The sequence below is a fragment of the Cetorhinus maximus genome, chromosome 2 (assembly GCF_964194155.1).
Source record: "Cetorhinus maximus chromosome 2, sCetMax3.hap1.1, whole genome shotgun sequence".
Lineage (NCBI taxonomy): Eukaryota > Metazoa > Chordata > Chondrichthyes > Lamniformes > Cetorhinidae > Cetorhinus > Cetorhinus maximus.
Window position 1 is genome coordinate 120,692,127 of NC_135880.1, and position 23,523 is coordinate 120,715,649.

The 23,523-nt window shown below is 46.3% G+C and overlaps 1 protein-coding gene across 1 annotated transcript in view; it reads left to right on the forward strand.

Moving 5' to 3' along the window:
* Positions 1-23,523, forward strand: part of fbn2 (fibrillin 2) — a 401,654-nt gene that overhangs the window by 229,920 nt on the left and 148,211 nt on the right. Inside the window, exons 22-25 of the mRNA XM_078568999.1 lie at positions 3,509-3,559; positions 8,083-8,208; positions 17,806-18,033; positions 21,883-22,008. Of these exons, the coding sequence (XP_078425125.1) occupies positions 3,509-3,559; positions 8,083-8,208; positions 17,806-18,033; positions 21,883-22,008 (531 nt within the window). The remainder of the gene's footprint in view (positions 1-3,508; positions 3,560-8,082; positions 8,209-17,805; positions 18,034-21,882; positions 22,009-23,523) is intronic.

The following is a 23,523-nucleotide window of genomic DNA, read 5'->3' on the forward strand; positions in this document are numbered from 1 at the left end:
TACCACAGTGAGGGAACCAACAAGAGGGAAAAACATACTTGACTTCATCCTCACCAACCTGCCTGTCACAGATCCATCTGTCCATGATAGTATCAGTAGGAGTGACCACTGCACAGTCCTTGTGGAGATGAAGTCGCATCTTCACATTGAGGATGCCCTCCATCGTGTTGTGTGGCACTACCACCATGCTAAATGGGATGGATTTAGAATAAATCTAGCAACTCAAAACTCGGCATCCAAGAGGCGCTGTGAGCTATCAGCAGCAGCAGAATTGTATTCAAACACAATCTGTAACCTCAAAGCCAGGCATATTCCCCACTCTACCATTACCACCAAGCCAGGGGACAAACCCTAGTTCAATGAAGAGTGCAGGAGGGCATGCCAGGAGAAGCACCAGGCATACCTAAGAATGAGGTGTGAACCTGGTGAAGCTACAACACAGGACTACTTGAATGCCAAACAACATGAGCAGCAACTGATAGAGCTAAGTGAATCCACACCAACGGATCAGATCTAAGTTCTGCAGTCCTGCCACACCCAGCCGTAAATGGTGGTGCACAATTACACAACTCACTGGAGGAGGAGGCTCCACAAATATCCCATCCAAAATGATGGGGGAGCCCAGCACATAAGTGCAAAAGATAAGGCTGAAGCATTTGCAACAGTCTTCAGCCAGAAGTGCCGAGTGGACAATCCATCTTGGCCCCCTGTGGAGGTCCCCAGCTTCACAGATGCCAGTCTTCGGCCAGTTTGATTCACCCCATGTGACATCAAGAAATGGCTGAAGGCACTGGATACTGCAAAGGCTTTGGGCTCTGACAATGTTCTGGCATTTGTACTGAAGACACTGCTCCAGAACTTGCCATGCCCCTAGCCAAGCTGTTCGAGTACAGCTACCACATTGGCATCTACCCAGCAACATGGAAAATTGCCCAGGTATGTCCTGTACACAAAAAGCAAGACAAATCCAACCCGGCCAATTACCACCCCATCAGTCTACCCTCAATCATCAGTAATGGAAGGGGTCATCAGAGTGCTATCAAGCAGCACTTGCTTAGCAATAACCTGCTTACTGAAGCTCAAGTTGTGTTCTGCCAGTACCACTCAGCTCCTCACCCCATTACAGTCTTGGTCCAAACATAAACAAAAGAACTGAACTCCAGAGGTGAGGCGAGAGGACCGCTCTTGACACCAAGGCAGCATTTGACCAAGTGTGGCATCAAGGAACCCTAGCAAAACTGGAGTCAATGGGAAGCAGGGGGAAAATCTCAGCTGGTTGGAGTCCTACCAAGCCCAAAGGAAGATGGTTGTGGTTGTTGGAGATCAGTCACCTCAGTTCCAGGACATCACTGCAGGAGTTCCTCAGGGTAGTGTCCACAGCCTAACCATCTTCAGCTGCTTCATCAATGACCTTCCTTCCATCATAAGGTCAGAAGTGGATGTTTGCTGATGATTGCACTATATTCAGCAACATTCACAACTCCTCAGAAACTGAAGCAGTTCATCTCCAAATGCAGAAAGACTTCGACAATTTCCAGGCTTGGGCTGACAAGTAGCAAGTAACATTCGCACCACACAAGTGCCCGGCAATGACCATCTCCAACAACAGAGAATCTAACCATCGCTCCTTGACATTCAATGGTAGTACCATCTCTGACCCCCCCCCCCCCCCCCCACTATCAACATCCTGGGGGGTTACCATTGACTAGAAACTAAACTGGACTAGCCTTATAAATATTATGGCTACAAGGGCAGGTCAGAGGCTAGGGATTCTGCGGCGAGTAACTCACCTCCTGACTCCCAAAGCCTGTCCACCATCTACACAAGGCACAAGTCAGAAGTGTGATGACTCTTCACTTGCCTAGATGAGTACAGCTCCAACAACATTCAAGAAGCACAACACCATCCTGGAAAAATCAGCCTGCTTGATTGGCACTCCATCCACAAACGTTCACTCCCTCCACCACCAACAAACAGTAGTAGCAGTGTGTACCATCTACAAGATGTACTGCAGGAACTCACCAAGGCTCCTTAGGCAGCACCTTCCAAACCCACGACCACTATCATCTAAAAGGACAAAGGCAGCAGACACATGGCAACACCACCACCTGGAAGTTCCTCTCCAAACCATTCACCATCCTAACTTGGAAATATATCATCGTTCCTTCACTGTTGCTGAGTCAAATTCCTGGAACTCCCTTCCTAACAGCACTGTGGTTCCAGCTACACCACTTTTACTACAGCGGTTCAAGAAGGCAGCTCACCACCGCCTTCTCAAGGGCAATTAGGGATGGGCAATAAAAGCTGGCCTAGCCAGTGATGCCCACATCCTGCAAATGAATTTTTAAAAAATCAGTTGGGCAGGGGTTTGACTTCTGCTCCCCCTGGCCCCACTGGAAATATAGTGAAAAGATACCTGCTTGGGCCTCCTCTGGCTACGGATCCTCTTCACAATATGTTCACTTGGTGGGTAAGCCACAATGCCTAGCGAACTCCAGCCATCAGTTCCAATTGATGCCATTGACCATGACTTGCATTTAAAAAGGAACCCGCCAAATTCAGATGTGTATCCTTATGGAATCATAGAATGGCTGCAGCCCAGATCGAAGCTATTTAGCCTGTCATGTCATGCTGGCTCTCTGAAAGAGCAGCTCACCTAGTCCTACACCTCCTCCCTTTCCCAATAGTTCTATAATGTTTTTTCTCTTCAAATAAATATCCAATTCTCTTTTAAAGGCCTCAATTGAATCTGCCTCCACCACATTGTCAGTCAGGGCATTCCAGCTCCTAACCACTTGCTGCATAAGAAAGTATTTCCTCATTGCTGTCATTATTTCTTTTTCCAATCATCCTAAATTGATGTCCTCTGGTTCTCGATCCATCCACCAATGGGAACAGTTTATTCCTATCTGCTCTGTGCAGACCCCTGATAATTTTGAACACCTCTATAAAATATTCTCCTAATCCTCTCTTCTCCTAGGAGAACAGCTTTGGCTTCTCCAAGCTATCCAAATAACTGAAGTCCCTTACCAGATGTTCAGAAGAGCAGGTTAAAATTGACGACAGCGGAACCAGTGCCAGACATCAGGAGGTCCCGGCCCATTTTTAATTCCCACTTATCAGATCCTGCCGGGTAGTACAACAACATCAGCTGATATTTATATAGTGTCTTTAACATAATAAAACATCCCTCGGCACTTCAAATGGTTAACGGGTATGGTTAAAATCACTCCTTATGTTTCTCAACAAGAAAACTTGGTGAAATATCAGAAGCTGAAAATTAACTAATGTGCCTGATGGATGAGGAATTTTGTTAAGAGGTTTCATTGAATAAAATGTCACAACATTCTCTCTTCATGGTTGCTGCCTAACCTGCTGAGTACTTTCTAGCATTTTCCATTTTTATTTCAAATTTCAAGCATCTCAGTATTTTATTTTTATCAGAACACTAAACTTGATATAATACAGAACCTGGGCTTTGTACTTGAACTTGTATCTTTATCTCTAGATACCACCTGTCCAAGAGGATATGCAAGAGTTAAGGGCATAGCCTGTGAAGGTAAGGATATTTTAACCTTAAACTATAGGGATAGAGGAACACTCGCTGACACAGGAAAACAATTTCAATTCAGAAGAAAGAACTTTCCTTTACATAGCACCTTTCATGTTTTTATGGCATCATGGAGGCTGTGAGGGGGGTATAAAGAGTCTATAGAGGGATTTAGATATGTTAAGTGAGTGGGTAAAAATTTGGCAGATGGAGTATAATGTGAGAAAATGTGAACTTGACCACTTTGGCAGGAAGAATAGAAAACCTCTGCGGTACAGAGGGACCTGGGTGTCCTGGTACATGAATCACAAAAAATTAGTATGCAGGTACAGCAAGTGATTAGGAAGGCAAATGAAATGCTGGTGTTTATTGCAAGGGGGATGGAGTATAAAAGTAGGTAAGTTTTGCTACCATTGTACAAGGCTTTAGTGAGACAACACCTGGAGTACTGTGTACAGTTTTGGTCTTCTTACTTAAGAAATTATATAATTACATTAGAAGCAGTTCAGAGAAGTTCACTCAACTGATTCCTGGGATGAAGGGGTTATCTTATGAGGAAAGGTTGGACAGGTTGGGCCTGTATCCATTGGAGTTTACAAGAATGAGAGGTGATCTATTGAAACATATAAGATTCTGAGGGACTTGATAGGGTAGATATCAGGAGGATGTTTCCCCTTATGAGAGAAACTAGAACTAGGGTACACAGCTTAAAAATAAGGGGCCTCCTATTTAAGATGGAGATGAGGAGAATTTTTTTTCTTTCGGATGGTCTTTAGTCTATGAAATTCTCTTCTCCAGAGAGCAGTGGAGGCTCAGTCATTGAATATTTTTAAGGTTGAGTTAGATAGGTTCTTGATTGACAAGGGAGTCAAAGGGTATAGGGGGGTAGGCAGGAAAGTAGAGGCCACACTCAGATCAGCCATGATCTTATCAAATGTCGGCCCAAACTTGAAGAGCCAAATGGCTTATTCCTGGTCCTAATTCTTATGTTCATATGTATGCTCGTATAAACACTTCATGGCTAATGAAGTATGTTTGAAGTGTAGATACTTTGTCCTGTAGGCAAACGCAGCAGCCAGTTTGCACACAAGGTCCCACACAAAGCAATGAGGTAAGTGATCAGGTAGATATTCTACGTTATTTAGAATATAACTTTGAGAGATAAATGTTGGCCAGGGAACCAGAAGAACCACCCCCTGCTCTTCCTCAAAAAATGCTTTAGGATCTTTTATGACCACCTAAGAAGGAAGGTGGGGCCTTATTTTAACATCACATCTGAAAGTTGGCACTTCTGGCAATGCAGAACTTCCTCAGAGCTGAGCTACAGTGTCATTCTACATTATGTATTCAAGTCTCTGGAATGGGACTTGAATCCAATAAGAATTGAAAATTCTAAAACAAAATGGAATTAGTACAATACTGTTTGTCTTCATCAGTCTGAATGCCCCTGAGAATGCTCAATGGACTTACCACCAAATATTTCAACTTATTCATGCTGACTACCACCAGGTTTCTAAATAAATTTTTCACCCTCTGAACGCAATCAGCAGTAATCTTGAAAAAAATTAGTAGTACAGCAGACAATGTCTATCCGGCAGGGTTCAAAATATAGGGGGGTAGCAGGCGAATTTGTCCCGAAAGCCCCCAGAACATTTAAAAATTTAACCAATGAGAAGAAAGTAATCCCCCTACATGGAAGTGACAGAATTGGTGAGGAGCTGCTCCTCCAATCACAGGCTGTTTCCCTCCTGCACTTACTGCTGATAGTGAGCCTATTAGCAGCAAGTACAAGAAAGAAACAGCCTGTGATTAGAGGAACAGTGGGAAGGTGAGTGGTGGTGCATCCGCTTGACACTGACGCAGCAGGGGTGAGGGGGCTGCAGCAGTGGGGAGAGTGTACAAAAGTGAGAAAGGTTGCAAAAGTAGGAGAGGCTGCGAGGTAGAACAGTTTTAAACCTGTCAACAAAGGAATATTCAGCTAACTGAAAGCCAGGAAAGCTTGAAGCCACTGGGGTAATGAATTCCTTGCTAATGAATGTGGAGTATCTAGCTTAAGGCTGCGTAAGTTCAGGAGCTACTGTTTGGGGAAAATATGTAGTGGGCATTATTGTAATGAACATGGTTAATTGGACAATTTAATACTGAACAGTTATACTTTAAAGAAAGATTTGCATTTATGTATCATCACATCTCAAAGCATTTCACATACCATTAATTACTTGAGGTGCAGTGACTGTGTCAGAAACAAACATGCAACCATTTTGCATTCACTAAGGTCCCAGCTAATGAAAATGAAAAAGGAGCTCCTGAAAACCAAAATGTAGTCCCTGAAAACCAAAAAATCGCCCTCGAGAAAATCTCAAGAAGAACCCTCAAAAAAAATATATTTTGACCCCTGCTGTCTGGCTGAGACTGAAATATTCATATATTTCAGCTCCTTGCAGCATAGGAAAATAAAACTGATGAGGATGGTGATAACACACCCAACCCCTCCTAGCCCCAGGTGTTAAAAATTATCATCTGCTCTGCTGGAACTTTGCTGCATCCTCGCATGAATCAAGTTTAAGTGGTAAATACAGAATAAATTAATTTAATTATTCTTGCATATATTTTTAAGATTTATCACACAACAGGATAAGTTACCCTTATACGCCTAGTTAGTTTTTCTCCTTTATTTTCTGTTATGTATCACCTGTAAAAAGGAGGCAGATTTGACTAATGCGCAGTACTGATGCAGTGTATCAGCTGCTGGCCATGCAAATGGGGGTACAGCAGGCACACTGGGAAATTTCTCAATTAAAATATTTAACAGAACAGTGATTAACTTTTTAAAAAATTTTACTTATAGTTTACATATATATGTAAGAAATGTGAAATAAAGCTTTTTTGGCAACAAGGTCACAAAGCAAACCATTTGACCTCTCATCCATCCTGGTTAAGTTACCTAATTCAGCTTTGAGCAGGGATCAAAACTGGAACCTCCTTGATCTAATAGATTGCTATCATACTACAATGAGTACTAACCCACGAAGCTAAAATATTTAACAGTCCTGGCAAGGATTTCTAGGCTGCAATGCGAGCAAGAGAAGAGGTGGAGCTGAATTTTAGGAGGGTCTGCAAGAGTTCGATAGGAGGCAGGGGGCGGAATATGCCGAAGGATTCCAAGGGGTAGAGTTCCCATTGCTTGTTGTTGGCATGGTAATTTGCCAGCAATGGGAATGGTGGAAGACAGCCCTCCCACCCCAGCGGCCATTTGTGCCACATAATTGGTCAATTAAGGAACTCTGCCCACCATTGCTGGCAGATGGGCTTTCCACAGCTTGGGGAGACCATCTGGTGAACCCTGGCAGCCTTGTTGCAGAATCAGGGGCTGGCCACCCCTGCGGCAACAGCCCTCACCATCACCACCGCCTCCCCACCCCCCCCTCCCCCCCCCACAGTACTTTCCAGGATCTGGCCCCAGCAACCTCAGATCCCACTCATCTATTACAAGAGTGGCATCCATCACTACATCTCTAGGTTGGGTGCAGTCCCAGTAGTGGCCACCACTCCCAGTGGCGCTGCTGGGACTGAAGAGCTGTTAGCTCTGCGATTGGCAGGCATCTCTTGTAGACACAGTCATGGTCCTTAAAGGGACATGAGTCCCGAAGGCAAATCATTAGCTGCAAAATGGGCAGAAAATCCAACCCCCCGCCCCCCCCCCCCCCCCCCCCCCCCCCCACCCCCCAAAGTGGTCAGGGTTGGTTTCCTCTGGCTTTCTGGCCTGTCATCAGGCCCATTGCTGCCCCAACACAATCCAGCCTGCAGGCGGATGTGAAAATTTGCGCCACCAACCAGTGTGTCAGTTTGCTGGCACAAGCCCAACCCCCAGGCCATTTTCCCAGAGGCAGGATTTTCTGGGGGTTGGTGGGGTGCTGCGGTTGCTTCCCACCTTGAGGGCCTTTTAAGGCCTATTAAGGTGTATTATCAGAGGTCAACTGGAAAATTAGGGCACCACAAGGCATCAGAGACTAAGTCAGATGCCTGGAGGTGGGCTGCTGGCAACGGACTGGATGGGGGGTGAGGGACCAGCGCTCTAGGCAGGCTTTGAGGCTCTCCCAGTTTAATAAGTTGGAGAGACAGTACCTCAAAGTGGAGACACCCTGTGTTTCACTTATCTGAACTGCAAGCTGCCAATGCTGGAGGGTTTTTTATTGTCCTTCCAAGTTTGAGAGTCTGCCTGTCATCCTGAATTGGATAGCGATCCTGCCCCTAACCACTAAATTGCCAATTCGGGGAAAATCAATGCAGGGTGACTCTTTTCCTCACACAGTGGGGGATTGTGACCCTCAATTGACCCTGAGGTCAGATTCCAGACTCAAAGGGTAAAATCATGCCCCTCATGTCTGTGTTTGTTCCACTTAGCAGGATTGGACGATGAATCTATTTTAATCGTTGTGCTTATTTTAAAAAATATATTAATTTTGTAACAAGCCAAATTAAAGCAATGGAAGGGACCAAAGACTCTCACTCTCTTTTATCTCTTTGAATAGATGTGAATGAATGCACAGTCTTTCCTGGTATTTGCCCAAATGGGCGATGTGTGAATACGCAAGGATCCTTCCAATGTGAGTGTCCTGAAGGGCTGACCAGAGATGGAACAGGGCGAATTTGTGTGGGTAAGATATAAATTATCTAGTTTTCTTTTAAATATAGTAAAGGTTCAAATGGAATCTGTTTCTAAAATGTCAGTTTTAATTGCAAAAATTGAAAAGGGGAGAGGACATTGCCCATGCAGTGTCCAGAGTTCAACTATTTTTTAAGCTTAAGGCCTCTGGTGCAGGTTGTGATATGAGTGTACAATGTGCCTTAGAGTATTCACTTCTACATTTCTATAATAATGCTGTAAATACTTTGAACAGCCTTACCTTTTAGAAATATAAAAAATACAGAAATGTATAGTGAAATATTGCACATTGCATCTAAAAATTGCAGTGAAAGCAAAGGAACAGGAGGAAAAGAGACTGAAAACTAATATAAAAGGGAATCCAAAAGTCTTCAACAGGCATGTAAACAGTAAAAAGGTGGTAAAATGAGGTGTGGGGTTGAATAGGAACCACAAAGGGGATTTATGAATGGAGGCACGGGCTTGGATAAGTTATGAAATGAATACTTTGCATCTGTCTTTGCCAAACAAGAAGGGACTGTGCAGGTCATGATAAAAGAAGAGGCAGTTCATTTGAAGGGTTTAAAATTGATAAGGAGGAGGGACTGAATCAGCTATCAGTACTTAAAGTTGATAAGGCACCAGGACCTGGTGAGATGCTTCCAAGAATACTGAGGGAAGTGAAAGTGGAAATTGTGGAGGCACTGACCATAATTTTCCAGTCTTCCTTAGACCTGGGGGTGGTACCAGAAGACTGGAGAATAGCAAATGTTCCACCCTAGTTAAAAATGGTGTAAAGATAAACCCAGCAACTATGAGCCAGCCAGGTTTAACCGCAGTGATGGGAAAGCTTCTAGAAACAATGGCTGGAGTTTTCTGCTCCCATTGGCAGTCAACGTCATGGTGGGTGTGAGTGGACAATATGGCGAGAAGGCCAAAAATCGGTTTTACACTGTTGTGAAACCAATTTGTGATCATCTGCTCTGCCCGTTAATGGCGGGCCACGTTTCCCACCATCCAACATCGGGAACTTAATTTTAATGCAGCTGGGCGCTGCAATCACCCCCCACACCCACCCACCATGCCAAATTTACCTCCCAATATGGCGTGACTTCAGAATGGTGTGATTTACAACTGCCTTTAAAAGGTGTGCACCTGGCGAGCTGAACATCGAGGGAAACTCAGAGGTGAGTGCACACGATTTTGCTCAGCACTCGTGAGGATCGCCCGTAGGACATCAAAGAACTAGCGCATTGCATTTGGGGAGGTGGGGTGGGGGCACAGGCAAGTCGCTTTTTCCCGGCTGGCTTTCTGTGCAGTGTCGGGGCAAGGGCTCCAGTGCGAGGGTGAGGGAAGCGGCCACGGACTTGAAAAAGTTTGTCAAAAGTGAGCATTCTTCCACAGCTGAGACCATTCAGCTGCAGCTCCATTGACATGCTCGGAATTGGGCCTCTGAAGCATTGCTTCCACTCAAGCAATGCAAAAGCTTTAATGTGCCACCAAATGCTCCAGAACTTTTCACCCCTCGGGCACGGACAGCAAATTAATGTGCGTTTTAGGGGGCTGCAGAACACTTGGCCGACTGAGCAAGTAGTACAATCCCCTTGCGAAAGGTGGCCATGGCACAGTCACTGCTGGAGGCATTTAAAAGTAATAAAACAATGTTTTTTAAGTGAAAACTATTAGTGCCACAACTGCCACCAACCTTTTTCAAACAACCTCCCCCCACCCCTAAACCCCCACCCTCTCAAAACCACAATCTCTAGCCCCCACCCCCTTCCTCCAACCTCTCCCTCCATTGCAAACTCCTCCAATCTCCTCCTCCCACCTCCCCAATGTCCCCGCTCCCTGCCCCAACATCCTCTCCACCTCTCTCCCCACCCCCCCTCCCCGCCCCCCAATCTACCCTCTCCACCGCCCCCAACACCCCACTTCCCCCGATCCCCAACCCCCCAGCAGCAGTGAGTAATGAGTGAAGTTGACCTGACAGACCAGCTTCAAAAAATTGGGACCAGCCTGAAAGTTTTGATTTTGTTTTAAGCTGGTCTGTCAGGTCCTAAGCTCTGGCTGCTCAGCATGGATGATGAGAACTCAGCTTAAAACAGGCTAGTCCAAGCTTTTCGCGTGGGGGGACCATATTTCCATTTTCTTTCTCCCTCAGGGGGCTGGTGAGCAAATTTTGGAAAGATGAGGTTTGGCACAACATTCAACTGAATTCCAAAAAACAAGTGCTGAGCAAAAATAAAGCAATGTCACAGCAATAAATTGTTAAGTTTAAAAAAAGAGTAATTGATAAAAATGACCGAAATGTGAGAGGGTCAGAGTGTGAGTGTGCCGGGCTCAATCCCAGTCTCAGGGTGCTCACTCACTCACCCTCAGCCAGTGTGAGGTGGTGCGTGTATGTGTTGGTATGTGGTGGTGAGGGTAAGTGAGAAACCTGAGACTGGGGGTAAGGCAGACACTCAATCTCACCTTTTCTCACTCCCACACACACACACACGCACTCATTCACTCGCTCACTCACACACACTCACTCATTTACACTAACTCACTCATTCACTCCCACTCACTCACTCTCTCAATCACACACATAGGCCAGAATTTTTCTGTCGGCGAGTTGGGGGCGGGGCCCGCTCACCGACACGAAAATGACGCACGATAACATAGGGTGGAACCCCGGATGTCATCACGCCCCATTTAAATATTCAGGAAAGTGGGGGCACAGCGCGATCAGCTGTCCGCCCGCTGACCTGTCAATGGCCAGTTGAGGCCATTGACAGGGTAGTTAACCCAATTAAAGGCCCTGTCCATCCAACCTTAAGGCTGGTGGGCAGGCCAGGAGCCCCAGCGGGCTTTTCATCCACTGGCCGGATGAGGTTTCATGTCTGTTTTTAAAAAGTTTAATAAAGTTTTAGTCATATTTATTAACATGTCCCATCTCGTGTGACATTGTCACATGAGGGGGACATTTTAATAATTTTTTTATTTTTCTATTTTTGATCTTTATAAAGCTTTCACCGATCTCCCTGAGACAGCACTTAGTCTCAGGGAGCAGTGCGCTCAATCGCGCGCATGCATGAAAGAGCACACTTTGACAGTTGGGGATTCCCGCCCCCCGCACAGGAAGCGCATAGTGCTTCCCGTTGGGCAGCCCGCTGGGTGGGCCTTAATTGGCCTGCCCACTCAAAATGGCGGTGGGGCCCGCTTCGGCAGCGGCGATCGGCTGCCCACCCGCCGCCAAGCCTTTCAGGCCCGCCCGCCCATCAAGGGCAAAATTCTGCCCATACTCTCACTCATTCGCTCACTCACACTGTTTCACTCACACATATTCTCACCCACATTCATCCACTCTCACTCACTCTCTCACACACGCTCTCTCACACACACACGCACGCATGCTCTCTCACACCACACACACACGCACGCTCTGTCACACATACGCACGCTCTGTCACACACACACACGCTCTCTCACACACACACACGCTCTCTCACACACACACACACACACACACACACGCTCTCTCACACACACACACGCTCTCTCACACACACACACGCTCTCTCATACAAACACACGCTCTCACACACACGCTCTCACACACACGCTCTCTCACACACACACGCTCTCTCACACACACACACACGCTCTCTCACACACACACACGCTCTCTCACACACACACGCTCTCTCTCACACACACACGCTCTCTCACACACACACACGCTCTCTCTCACGCACACACGCTCTCTCACACACACACACGCTCTCTCACACACACACACTCTCTCTCACACACACACGCTCTCTCACACACACACGCGCTCTCTCACACACACACGCGCTCTCTCACACACACACACGCTCTCTCACACACACACGCTCTCTCACACACACACACGCTCTCTCACACACACACACGCTCTCTCACACACGCTCTCTCACACACACGCTCTCTCACACACACGCTCTCTCACACACACACACGCTCTCTCACACACACACATACGCTCTCTCACACACACACACTCTCTCACACACACACACGCTCTCTCACACACACACACTCTCTCACACACACACTCTCTCACACACACACACGCTCTCTCACACACACGCTCTCTCACACACGCACACGCTCTCTCACACACGCACACGCTCTCTCACACACGCACACACGCTCTCTCTCACACACACACGTGCTCTCTCTCACACACGCTCTCTCACACACACACACGCTCTCACACACACACACACACACACGCTCTCTCACACACACACACGCTCTCTCACACACACGCTCTCTCACACACACACACACGCTCTCTCACACACACACACGCTCTCTCACACAAACACACGTTCTCACACACACACACGCTCTCTCACACACACACACGCTCTCTCACACACACACACGCTCTCTCACACACACACACGCTCTCTCACACACACACGCTCCCTCACACACACACGCTCTCTCACACACACGCTCTCTCTCACACACACACGCTCTCTCACACACACACACGCTCTCTCACACACACACACTCCCTCACACACACACGCTCTCTCACACACACGCTCTCTCTCACACACACACGCTCTCTCACACACACACACGCTCTCTCTCACGCACACACGCTCTCTCACACACATGCTCTCTCACACACACACACGCTCTCTCTCACACACACACGCTCTCTCACACACACACACGCTCTCTCAGACACACACACGCTCTCTCACACACACACACTCTCTCACACACACACACGCTCTCTCACACACACACACGCTCTCTCACACACACACACACTCTCTCACACACACGCTCTCTCACACACACACACGCTCTCTCACACACACACACGCTCTCTCACACACGCACACGCTCTCTCACACACGCACACGCTCTCTCACACACGCACACGCTCTCTCACACACGCACACGCTCTCTCACACACGCACACACGCTCTCTCTCACACACACACACATGCTCTCTCTCACACGCTCTCTCTCACACACGCTCTCTCTCACACACGCTCTCTCTCACACACACGCTCTCTCACACACACACATGCTCTCACACACACACACGCTCTCTCACACACGCACACACGCTCTCTCACACACGCACACACGCTCTCTCTCATACACGCACACACGCTCTCTCTCACACACGCACACACGCTCTCTCTCACACACACACACACGCTCTCTCTCACACACGCTCTCTCACACACACACACGCTCTCTCACACACACACACGCTCTCTCACACACACACACGCTCTCTCACACACACACACACGCTCTCTCTCTCTCACACACACACGCTCTCTTTCACACACGCACACACGCTCTCTCTCACACACGCACACACGCTCTCTCTCACACACACACGCTCTCACACACACACACACGCTCTCTCTCTCACACACACGCTCTCTTTCACACACGCACACACGCTCTGTCTCACACACACACACACGCTCTCTCTCACACACATACACGCTCTCTCTCACACACACACACGCTCTCTCTCACACACATGCACACACAGCAGAATTGTCCTAGATTTGCACGAAGCGCGGTGGCAGACTGCAAACGGATGTTTTACCCGCCAGCTCAAATGACAGCTTTTCACACCGTATCGTCCCAATCCCACCTCATTAATAATACATCCCAGAAAACAAGGCATTTTGATGGCAGGTGGGCTCTCATTTTCCCACCACACTGTCACCTCACTGCTGCATCAAGCCAGATGCTGCATTTAAAGTGCAGCCGCGCGTACACCTCTCAGTGCTTCCAACCCAGGACTGTTGCAAAGAAGACATGGCCAAAAAAGGCGAGAAGAGTGCAGCCCCCTAGTTAAGTGATGCATCCCCCTAGCACCTTTTGGATACCGTGGAAGCCTGCCATGATGTTCTCTACCCCCGCTCTGGCTACAGGAGGGGCAGCAACATTACCACTCTAGCTTGGTAGGCGATGGCAGTGATAATCAGTGCCATTGCTGCACAGAAGAATTTGGCCATCCAATGCAGATAGGGGATGAATGATCTCATCCTTGCGCCCGGGTAAGGCAACCATCTACAACAAAAACAGAATTACCTGGAAAAACTCAGCAGGTCTGGCAGCATCGGCGGAGAAGAAAAGAGTTGGCGTTTCGAGTCCTAAATGACCCTTCAACAGAACTGAGTAATATTAGGAGAGGGGTGAAATATAAGCTGGTTGAAGGTGTGGGGGATGGGGGGAGAGAAGTTGGTGGGGGGGGAGGTGGTTGTAAGGACAAGCAAGCAGTGATAGGAGCAGATAATCAAAAGATGTCACAGATAAAGGAACAAAGAGGTGTTGAAGGTGGTGATATTATCTAAGAAAAGTGCTAATTAAGAATGGATGGCAGGACACTCAAGGTACAGCTCTAGTGGGGGTGGGGTGGAAAGACTGACAGGGCATTACAGGTATAGATTTAAAAATAATGGAAATAGGTGGGAAAAGAAAAATCTATATAAATTATTTGAAAAAACAAAAGGGAGGGGGATGAAACGGAAAGGGGGTGGGGATGTAGGAGGGAGTTCAAGATCTAAAGTTGTTGAATTCAGTATTCAGTCCGGAAGGCTGTAAAGTGCCTAGTCGGAAGATGAGGTGCTGTTCCTCCAGTTTGCGTTGGGCTTCACTGGAACAATGCAGCAAGCCAAGGACAGACATGTGGGCAAGAGAGCAGGATGGAGTGTTAAAATGGCAAGCGACAGGGAGGTTTGGGTCTTTCTTGCGGACAGACCGCAGGTGTTCTGCAAAGCAGTCGCCCAGTTTACGTTTGGTCTCTCCAATGTAGAGGAGACCGCATTGGGAGCAACGAATGCAGTAGACTAAGTTAGGGGAAATGCAAGTGAAATGCTGCTTCACTTGAAAGGAGTGTTTGGGCCCTTGGACGGTGAGGAGAGAGGAAGTGAAGAGGCAGGTGTTGCATCTTCTGCGTGGGCATGGGGAGGTGCCATAGGTGGGGGTTTAGGAGTAGGGGGTGATGGAGGAGTGGACCAGGGTGTCCCGGAGGGAACGATCCCTACGGAATGCCGCCAGGGGAGGTGAAGGGAAGATGTGTTTGGTGGTGGCATCATGCTGGAGTTGGCGGAAATGGCGGAGGATGATCCTTTGAATGCGGAGGCTGGTGGGGTGATAAGTGAGGACAAGGGGGACCCTATCCTGTTTCTGGGAGGGAGGAGAAGGCGTGAGGGCGGATGCGGGGGAGATGGGCCGGACACAGTTGAGGGCCCTGTTAACGACCATGGGTGGAAAACCTCGGTTAAGGAAGAAGGAGGACATGTCAGAGGAACTGTTTTTGAAGGTAGCATCATCAGAACAGTTGCGACGGAGGCGAAGGAACTGAGAGAATGGGATGGAGTCCTTACAGGAAACGGCGTGTGAGGAGCTGTAGTTGAGGTAGCTGTGGGAGTCGGTAGGCTTGTAATGGATATTGGTGGACAGTCTATCACCAGAAATTGAGACAGAGAGGTCAAGGAAGGGGAGGGAAGTGTCAGAGATGGACCATGTGAAAATGATGGAGGGGTGGAGATTAAGGCAACCATCTCATCACTCTAAACTCACACACTCAAGCCCATCACACATTCACTGGCATGTCACTCACTGCCAGTTCAAGGGACATCACCACTCACTCTCTCACACACACCCTCACATGTCCACCTGGCCTCATCACCTCTGGAGACTGTCTCCTCAGCCCTCACCATCTTGAGGCCACTTGCACAGATCAACATGTGCCCCCACACACACCCTGGGATACCCCTCTTCCCCAGTACAGCCCTCATCCTGCAGCCTCTTCCCTTGCCTGAGACCATTTCTCCCCTTTCCCCAAGCAAGACCTAGTCCTGCAGCTGTTGAAAAGCCACCCTGCCTTATGGCTGACCTGGTAGGTAGAGACCTGCCCGTGAGCCCCCGTAAAAGTCATGTGCTGCTGTCTGAAAAGCCTGGCGCTGATGGCTGAGTGCTGCCCAAAGCAAGGTAGGCAAACAAACCTCGAAGTCCCGAGCGAAGTGCAGCTCACCACGTGCATGTTGCTTATCTACAGTTGTGAAACATGTTGGCGTACAATCACACCGACGTGCTTGGATGATCCAGCATGGAGGGATGATTCCGGCGAGCTGGGCTTATAATGATACGCAGATTTATTATAATGAGGTCCCCAACATCTGACGGCGGGAAACGCGGCCCGCCATTAACGGGCAGAACGGACAATCGTAAACTGGTTTTACAACATCGTGAAACTGATTTTTGGCCTTCTCGCCATTTTGTCCGCTCACGCCGCCAAACACACCCGACGCCAATGGGCACAGAAAATCCCACCCACACACACTCTCTCACTCTCCCACACACACACATACACACACACATGCTTTCTCACTCCCACACACACACACGAACTCACTCTCTAACTCCCACACACACACATGCACGTACGTACGCACGCTCTCACTCCCACACGTACTGTCAATCATGCACACACAAACATTCGTACTCTCACTCCCACACTCAATCTCCCAAACACAGCCCGCATCCCTCCTCTCGCCTCCCCCACCCAACCTGGGGCTCCACAGCGCCTCACTCCCAGGCCTCACAGCCAGTCTCTCCTCCCCTTGGCCCCGGCACTCCGCTTCCCGGGCCCTGATTGGAGTTGCCGGAGTAGTGCTCCAGCAGCACTACACCCCTGCTTAAGGGCCTTATCCTGCCACTGCTGGTATTCAACCAGCAGCGAGCGGGGGGATACCATGTGGGAAGCCCAAAAAGCAAACCCTGGCATGTTTGCTTGCAGGCTTCCAGGGATGGGGATCACTTGTTCAAAGACACTCAGTGCCTGATTCAGGGACCCGGCATTGGGAAGTGGGGAACCGCAGAAAGCCATCTATCAGTCTTCTCTTCTGATCCCCCACCCCCACCCCACCCCACCAGCCAGCGTCCCCTCCCCATGACCCCCCATCCCACCCTATCTGCCCTGTGGCCTGGGTCCCTCAGTGATCCTGGGCCTCTATTGGGTGCTTTACTGGCAGCTACCACTGCCCACCCCCAGTGGCACTGCCTGCAGTGAGGAGCTGCTGGCCTCTGATTGGCCAACAGCTCTAGGGGGCACATTTCTGCCCCAGTATTCTTGATCCCGAGGAGGCCACCGCTGGCCATACAAGTGCCTGACTAGCACCCAATAGGGTGAGCCTTTCCAAAAAGATGAAATGTTGGGCTTTTGGTGTCGCTCTAGCCAGCGGGCAAGTCCTCCATTGTCTGCATTAAATTCCACCCTATATGTAGGCTCCACAAATTTTATTCAAATGGCTAACAATCCAAAAGTGATCAGTGGGTATAGACATATCCAGCAGCATCAAACAAAAATGAGTGATTTTAGATATATGGCCTGCATTAATCACAAACATGTGACCCTTGACATCCAAGCACAATTGAAAGCATATCTGCCTTTATATCTCTATTAGACAAGAATTTACTATCAAATCCTTTAATCATTTTGGTTTAAGTATACCAGATTACTGTGACATTATGGAGCTTCCACAATAGAGCAGAACTGACAGTTATGTAATATGTTTTGTAGATATCCGTCTTGAGCAGTGTTACCTCAAGTGGGATGAAGATGAATGTGCTGAACCAGTTGCTGGAAGATTTCGAATGGACGCCTGCTGTTGTTCGATTGGATCTGCCTGGGGATTGGATTGTGATGAGTGCCCCAAGCCTGAATCGAAGGAATATGAGCTACTTTGTCCCAGAGGCCCAGGGTTTGCCAACAGGGGCGACATTCTAACAGGCAGACCATTCTATAAAGGTAAAATGAAAGTCACCTTTTCCTCAACCAACAAAAAGTTTATTCTGTATAAGAAAACATGATTATTTTTTATTGGAAAAAGATTGATAAGAACATAAGAAATAGGAGCAGCAGGAGATCATATGGCCCATCAAACCTGTCTGTATCTCTTTGCATGCTCTCTATGTCCTGCTCACAGCTTGCATTCCAGTCTAGCTTTGTATCATCAGCAAATTTAGATACATTACTCTCTGTCTCTTTGTGTAAGTTGTTAATATAGATTGTAAATAGCTGAGGACCCAGCAGTGCTCCTTGCACAGTCCACTAGTCACAGTCTGCCCACTTGAAAATGCCCCATTTATCCCTACTCTCTGCTTCCTATCCATTAACCAATTCTATGTCCGTGCTAATATGTCACCCCCAACTCCATGAGCCATTATCTTGTGTATTAACCTTTTGTGCAGCACTTTTTATCAAATGCATTTTGGAAATTCAGGTATACGACATCTACTGGTTTCCCTTTATCAACCCTACTAGTCACATCCTCAGAAAGCTCTAATAAATTTGTCAAACAGGTTTTCCCTTTTGTTAGAACCATGTTGACTTGTTCTAGTCAGACATTGCTTTTCTAAGTACATTGTTAAGATTTCTTTAATAATAGTTTTCAGCACTTTCCCAATGACTGATGTCAGGTTAACTGGTGTTTAGTTCCGTTTTCTCGCTTCCTCCTTTCATGAATAGGGCTGTTACATTTGCTAACTTTAAATCTGCTGGGACCATTCCAGAATCTTGGAAAATTATAGCCAGAGCATCCACTATTTCTGCAGCTATCTCTTTTAGAACCCTAGGATGTAGGCCATCTGGTCCTGGAGATTTTTGATCTTTGCATTTCTCCAGTACTTTTTCTCTGCTGATATTAATGATCTTAATTTCCTCACTCTTATTAGCCCCTAGAACCCTTTATTTCTGGTATGTAACTTGTATCTTTCACTGTGAAGATAGACACAAAATACTTGTTCAATATTTCCTCATTCTCCATGCTAATTTCTTCTGTCTCTGCTCCAAAGGGGCCAATGTTTACCTTAGCTACTCTCTTCCTTTTTATGTACTTGTAAAACCTCTTACAATCTGTTTTTGTATTCCTGGTTAGTTTACTCTCATATTTTTTTTTCCCTTTTAATAACTTCTTGGTGGCCCTTTGCTAGTTTCTAAAACACTCCCAATCTTCAAATTTACTACAACTTTTGCAAAATTATAAGCTCTTTCTTTTAATCTATTTATATCCTTAATCCCCTTAGTAAATCACAGATGTATCTTTCTCATTGAGCATTTGCTTTTTTCAATGGAATGTATTTTTGTTGAATGTTTGAATTGTTAATATAAATGTTTCTCATTGTTTATTTACCACCATACCTTTTAGTCTATTTATCCAATCTACTTGAGCCAGCTCTCCCATCATTCCTATGTAATTGGCTTTGTTTTGAGTTTAAGATTCTACTTTGTAATTAGAGTATGTCGTTTTCAAACTCAATGGGAAATTCAATTGTATTATGGTCACTATTTCCCAGTGGATCTTTAATTATGACATTACTAATTAACCTTGCCTCATTGTACAGCTTTATCCCTAGTTGGTTCCACAACATATTGCTCCAGAAAACTGACACAAAAGCATTCTACAAAGTCACCTCCAGACTATTTTTGTCATTTGGTTGGTCCTAAATGAAGATTAAAGTCGTCAACAACTACCACATTGCCTTTGTTACAAGCTCCAATAATTTCTCATTTAATGCCCTGCCCAATGGTGTAACTACTGTTAGGGGGCACAATAAACTATTCACAACAATGTTTTCTGACCCTTGCTTATTCCTAATCTCTACCCATTCTGATTCTACTTCCTGAGTTTCTGAGCCAAGATCCTTTCTCACTAATGTCCTTATGTCGTCCTTTATTACCAGGACTACTGCTACTCCTCTTTCCTTCTGCCTGTCTTTTTGAAATGTTGTGTACCCTGGAATATTTATTACCTAGCCTTGGTCACCTTGTAACTATGTCTCTGTAATGGCAATTAGATCAAAACCAATTTTCCCAATTCTGACCATATTTGCTGATGCATTCTTATGTACTCTCTGGTTGCCATTACCCATATTGCTACCTTGCACTAAGTTAAAAGCAAAATACTGCGGATGCTGGAAATCTGAAACAAAAACAGAAAATGCTGGCAAAACTCAGCAGGTCTGGCAGCATCTGTGGAGAGAAAAACAGAGTTAACGTTTCGAGTCCGTATGACTTCTTCAGAGCTATTTAGAGCTCAGAGATTTTTAGCTCTGAAGAAGAGTCATACGGACTCGAAATGTTAACTCTGTTTTTCCCTCCACAGATGCTGCTAGACCTGCTGAGTTTTTCCAGCATTTTCTGTTTTTGCTATCCTGTACTATTGGGTGGTGTTTTCTTGCCCCGCCCACCACCGAAATCGTTCAGACCCGCCGAAAGTCAATAGACTTTTGGCTGGGCTGCCACATCCCCCATGGCGGGTCCCACCAAGGCTGGGTAAGAAAATCTTGGCCATTGCCTTGTCCTTTCTCTTTAACTTTCCAAACCTCCCCTCATGTGAACCCCACAACCCCTCACTTTTTAGTTTAAAGCCCTCTCTACAGCTCTAGTTATGTGACTCAGCAGAGCAAGTGGCCCCAGCGCATTTCAGGTGAAGGCCACCCCAACAGTACAGCTCCCTCTTTCACCAGTACTGGTGTCATGAATCGCAACCTGTTTCTTTCATACCAATCGTTGAGCCACGTATTCAACTCTCTGATCTTATATACCCCATGCCAATTTGCTTGTGGCTCAAGTAGCAATCCAGAGATTATTGCCTCTGTGGTTCTGCTTTTTTCATTTATCCCCTAGCTGCTTATACTTCCTCAGCAGAACATCTTTCTTAGTCCTAAATATGCCATTGGTGCCCATGTTGACTACAACAACTGGATCCTTCCCCTCCCAATCCGAGTTCCTCTCCAGCCCTGAGGAGATGTCCTTAACCCTGGCACTGGACAGACAACACAGGACTCGCACTCGTGGCTGCAGAGAACCACATAAATCCCCCTAACTGTACTGTTCCCTACTACAACTACATTCCTTTTTATTCCCCCCACTTGCATGGCTCCCTACACCACGGTGCCATGGTCAGTTTGTTAATATACCCTTAAGTCCCTGCTCTCATCCACACAAACTGCAAAAACCTTGAACCTGTTGGACAATTACAAGGGTTGAGGCTTCTCCATTGCTGCATTCTGGGTCCCTAAACCTGCCTCACTCACAGTGAAGCCCTCCTGTCCCTGACCACAGACCAAATCTGAACTACTTAGCCGAAAGGATGTGACAACCTCCTGGAACAATGTATCCGGGTAACTTTCCCCCCCATGATGCATTGCAATGTCCAAAGCTCAGATTCTAGCTCATCAACTCTGAGGCAAAGTTCCTTGAGCTGCCAACACACCACCTGCCCTGCCATCTGTATTGTATTTTATTCAACTACTGAGGTTTCAAGTTTAGAAATATCACTCAATGCAGCTCTATTAGCTCTATTAAGTAATTTAACTAGTTAAGCTATAAATTTAATGCAAAATTTACATCTCCCCCGTGGGAGATAAATTGGGGAAAAAAAAACTGAAGTGTGAGTGGTTAAATTTAATGTTCAGTTTCTTTACGCTGAAAAATTTCTATTTGATGAGATTGCTGAAGTGTTGAATTGCTCAAATGACAATATGTTCCCTTGCAAAATTAAATGGGCAACCTATGAGTTTAGCAGTGTATCAAAAATTTTGTGATATTATTATAATCAGTGATTTCTGTTCATGTTGTTTACTGCCTTTACAGACATCAATGAATGTAAAGTGTTTCAAAACCTCTGCAGTAATGGGAAGTGCAGGAACACCATTGGCAGCTTTAGGTGTAGATGCGACAGTGGATTTGCCCTGGACATGGAGGAAAGGAACTGCACAGGTAAGACACCTTGACCCAAATGAGCAGTACCAACAGCATGATCTGTACATTAAGGACAACTGAAAATGAAAAAAACACAGTGGATGGAATCCTACTGGTCCCGTGGAGACAGACTTGAAAGTGGACCTGGAAGCAAAAATGGAAAGAGGGCATAAGGTCAGCGGACCATTGCATTCCCACCTCTGGGTGATCTTACCAGAGGTGGGTCATCAATGACTACCTGTCTGGCAGTGATGGGAAGCCAATAATTACCAATTAGGAGGCTAACGAGGGGTACAGGGAGGACTCTAACAGGATTACTCCAGTGTCGGAGTGGTGTGAGTGCCAAGCTCGGCTGCTCTGTGGAATCAGCCTTCCAGTGACAGGTCAGGGAAACGTTGGAACCGGAGGCTCCATACCCCAATGATGGGGCTGCAGGCAGGACAGGCCATGCCTGTGGCCCAAACGATACCTGCACAGGGGGTCTCCCCTCCTCTCTGAGAGTACTCTTTCAAGGGCACCTCTATGTCAGGGCCTCTGATTAGACCTGCAACCTTAGGAACCTGCCCACCATCCTTAACTAATGGGACTCTCAAACTCGCCCCCTTAATTGATGTCTCTGGGAAGATCTTGCAGGCAAGGAGGACTCATTTGTCCCAGGTGGAAGAATATTTTCAAAGGTGGTAAGATTCCGCACAGTGGGAGCAACACAGGCAAGGACCAGTAGCAGAAACAGGATCACCAGCGCAAAAATCAACTGCACAAGTATGACCAGCCATACAAACAGGACCAACTGCACGTACAATACCAACAACACATAAAGGGTCAACTGCTTAAACAATGTGAACAGAATCAATGCCAGAACACGTCCAACAGAACAACAGGCTTCAACTGGCAAATGCAACAAATAATATAAAAAAGATAATTTGTAAACAGAAGAAAGTAACAGAATGAAAACAAAGTGCATTCTGCTAATGCAATACAGCAGTGACATAGAAATCAATTTTCCAATATTAATATTCTGAAAAATGTAAACAATTAAAAAGTTCAAACTTTTATTTTCATAATTTGTCAGGATGACTTTGATTTAGCTTATTAATTTAAAACACAACTCATATTTAATTGATAGGATTTGAAAATGATTATGTGTATTGATGTCATGTAAATTAAAGTTTGCTTTATTAATTGTCCAATTTTGGTTGTTGATGAATTTAAATGTGAAATGTTTGGATTTCTTTTGTTTAACTCTAAGATTCTTGGTTGAATGTCCTATGATAAAATAAAGAAAAAATAAAATAGATTAGTGATCAATTTTACTTAATTGCTTCTCTTTCCTGGAGAAAAATTGTAATGTAAATGTTGAGGAATAATATAGATTCAGTATTCTGATTGTAATGCAGCCAGATAGCATTGCAGGAAGTGAAAAAGAGGTTATTTCAGAATCCAGCTTGATAGGTTTGATTGGCAGGCCTGCCGAGCTGTTATTCAAATCTTCTAGCCTTAGTTATCTTGAGCATTGTCCATTCTAGATCAGAA